The 2612-nt window shown below is 39.1% G+C and overlaps 1 protein-coding gene across 1 annotated transcript in view; it reads right to left on the minus strand.

Moving 5' to 3' along the window:
- Positions 1 to 1648: 1648 nt before the first annotated feature.
- Positions 1649 to 2612, minus strand: part of LOC117938268 (zinc finger protein 239-like) — a 1432-nt gene continuing 468 nt past the window's right edge. Inside the window, exon 2 of the mRNA XM_034862791.1 lies at positions 1649 to 2607. Coding sequence (XP_034718682.1) covers positions 1757 to 2607 — 851 coding nt within the window. The 3' untranslated portion in view covers positions 1649 to 1756. The remainder of the gene's footprint in view (positions 2608 to 2612) is intronic.

Consider the following 2612-nt stretch of genomic DNA (forward strand, 5'->3'; position numbering starts at 1 on the left):
TGTGTAACTGTACTTACCCAACAGTCTGCGCACGCGATCGAGCTCCTCCTCGTACTCGAAGATGTTTTTTTCAAAAACTCTGAATATTTCTTCAGCAGCAGCAGTTAGTCGCTCGTTGACAAACTGTCTCATACACTCAACTGAAGACATTGTTGCTTAATTAAAACCAAAACAATTATCTACAATACGGCAACAGTAACCCACCTCCCGCGTTGGATGTATTAGCTATACGCTGATTCTGCTAAAGCTACAACCCTTGTTGTTTACTTCCGCTTGGTGTCACACTGTTAAGTTCCGACAGTAAACACACTCCAGGTTTTCTTTCCGCTCGCAACTGATGGCATTTTCATTCAAAACTTGAGTATTTAACATCAGCCAAAACATCAGATAAAAGTGTAGGGCTGGATACTTTAACAAAGCTCATTCTAAGTTTGTTTTTTAACCTGCAAAGTAACAATTCTTCCTATATTTATCGTATATATGTTTGGTGGGGGGAAAAAAAAGAATTATAGTACGGCTTACATGTAAAAAATATTTCATTACAAAAAGTATTCTATTTTTAGTAATGACTCGTTTTCTGTAATCAAACTATATATATCAGCCTGTCAAGTATTTTGAACTGATTGCAAACTATAACGAGTGACAAAAACAACAACACGCTGGTCTTTTGAAAAAAATGGCATTTGGCAAATGCTTTTATATGCACACGACAACAACCTGCAATCCACATCACACCATTAGTTCAACAGACATGACTGTACAGACACAGTGGAACAAAGATTCCCAGGATATAGAGGACTGGGCTGTTTCCCAGAAATGCTGGCTATATGTATATAAATACATGGCCACACTTATTTTACATAAACTGTGCAGCCATACATCTTTTCATTTAGCCAAAACCTCTTCCGTGTTCTTTAAGCATGCAGCTTTTGCCTGAATGCGTTTGACTACACCTGAACCCTCTGCTGCAGTGATACAACTTTAACCTGTGTGAGTTCTTGTGTGACTTTTAAAGTTATAATCTGAAATATCACTCGGTTTGTAAGTCCATGGTCTCTCACTTGAGTGAGTTCAAGGTGCAAACACATACTGGTGTACAGTTCAAGTACACACACACAGAGGCTGTGGTTGGCCCTGCATGCATTCAAGGAACGCATTTTTTTCTTTTTACAGCATCTATATACATTTTCATGTTGCCCTTTTGTCTGTCATACTGGTTTTTTCTTTCTTTTCAGGGTCAGGAGAAATGATAAGTGGTCTGGTATTGCATTACACCCTCAGTTCAAAGTAACACTATATATTTTTCCATTACTTGCTATGGAGCTATACATAGCACATACAATAGATGGACATTTGGCAAAAAAAAAACATACTGTGCACTCACCATGAAACATTTTTCCTTGAGGTGGGAGATCACGATTGTTTCAAAGAAATAATGTTGCTAACAGAAAAAATAAGTCATGATGTCAAATCAAGGGAAACTTACCACTAACATATAGACGTCTCACCTTTGTGGGAAACATTTCACATTCAGTTACAGAGATGTAGCTCTTGCAAACGGGTGTATGAACTCAGTTATTAAACATGTGTTAACAGGAGTCTCAGCTCAATGGGTTCTACGGCGTATGTTGATCCTGAGGTGGTTCTTCAAGCACGTGATTTTGAGAAAAACTTTTTCCACAAGTGCTGCACGTGGTTCCTCATTTGTGTGGATTCAAATAGAAAATGACTTGTCCGCCTGCACTCTTTTAGGCCTTTAAAAAAGATGGGTCTTCTCACCAGTGTGGGCTTTTCTCATATGGACCATCACTTCATTGCTACGTCTGAAATTCTTCCCACACGTTTTACAAGTATACGGCTTTTCACCTGTGTGGATTCTCATGTGGACTTTCAAATCATCGCTACGACTAAAATCTTTCCCACACGTATTACAAGTATACGGCTTCTCACCTGTGTGGATTCTCATGTGTCTTATCAATGCCGACAGGTCACAGAATCTATTCCCGCATGTGTTACAAGTATAAGGCTTCTCACCTGTGTGGGTTCTAATGTGGACTTTCAGAATAGTATTACATTTGAAAGCTTTTCCACATGTTTTGCAAGAATATGGCTTCTCACCTGTATGGGTTCTTATATGATACTTCAATGATGATATTTGAGCGTAGTTTTTTCCACATGTTTTGCAAGAATATGGCTTCTCACCTGTGTGGGTTATTAAATGATATTTCAACGATGATATCCGACTGAAACTTCTCCCACATGTTTGGCAAGAATGTTGCTTCTCATCTGTGTGGATTCTTATATCGTTATACATCTCTTTACCTGTGTGAGTATCAAGGTGAATCTCTGACAAGCTAGGGTTGTTGACTATGTTAATTTGACTTCTGCTTTTGTGATGTCTCTTGTTTGTTTCTCGCTCTGCCTTTCTGATAGATCCAGAGTCTCCACGCTCGGCTATTTTTTGATCTTGGCTCTCAGTTTCATGAGAGAAGAGCAGGTGGTCAGTGTTTGGTTCCGATACTACGGACTTGTTAACTGGAATGTGGTTTAGACACGTTTCCTCCACCACACACTGAGTTTCATTGGTACTCAACTTCAGAGTCTGATCTTCA

The sequence above is a fragment of the Etheostoma cragini genome, chromosome 22 (assembly GCF_013103735.1).
Source record: "Etheostoma cragini isolate CJK2018 chromosome 22, CSU_Ecrag_1.0, whole genome shotgun sequence".
Taxonomy (NCBI): Eukaryota; Metazoa; Chordata; class Actinopteri; order Perciformes; family Percidae; genus Etheostoma; species Etheostoma cragini.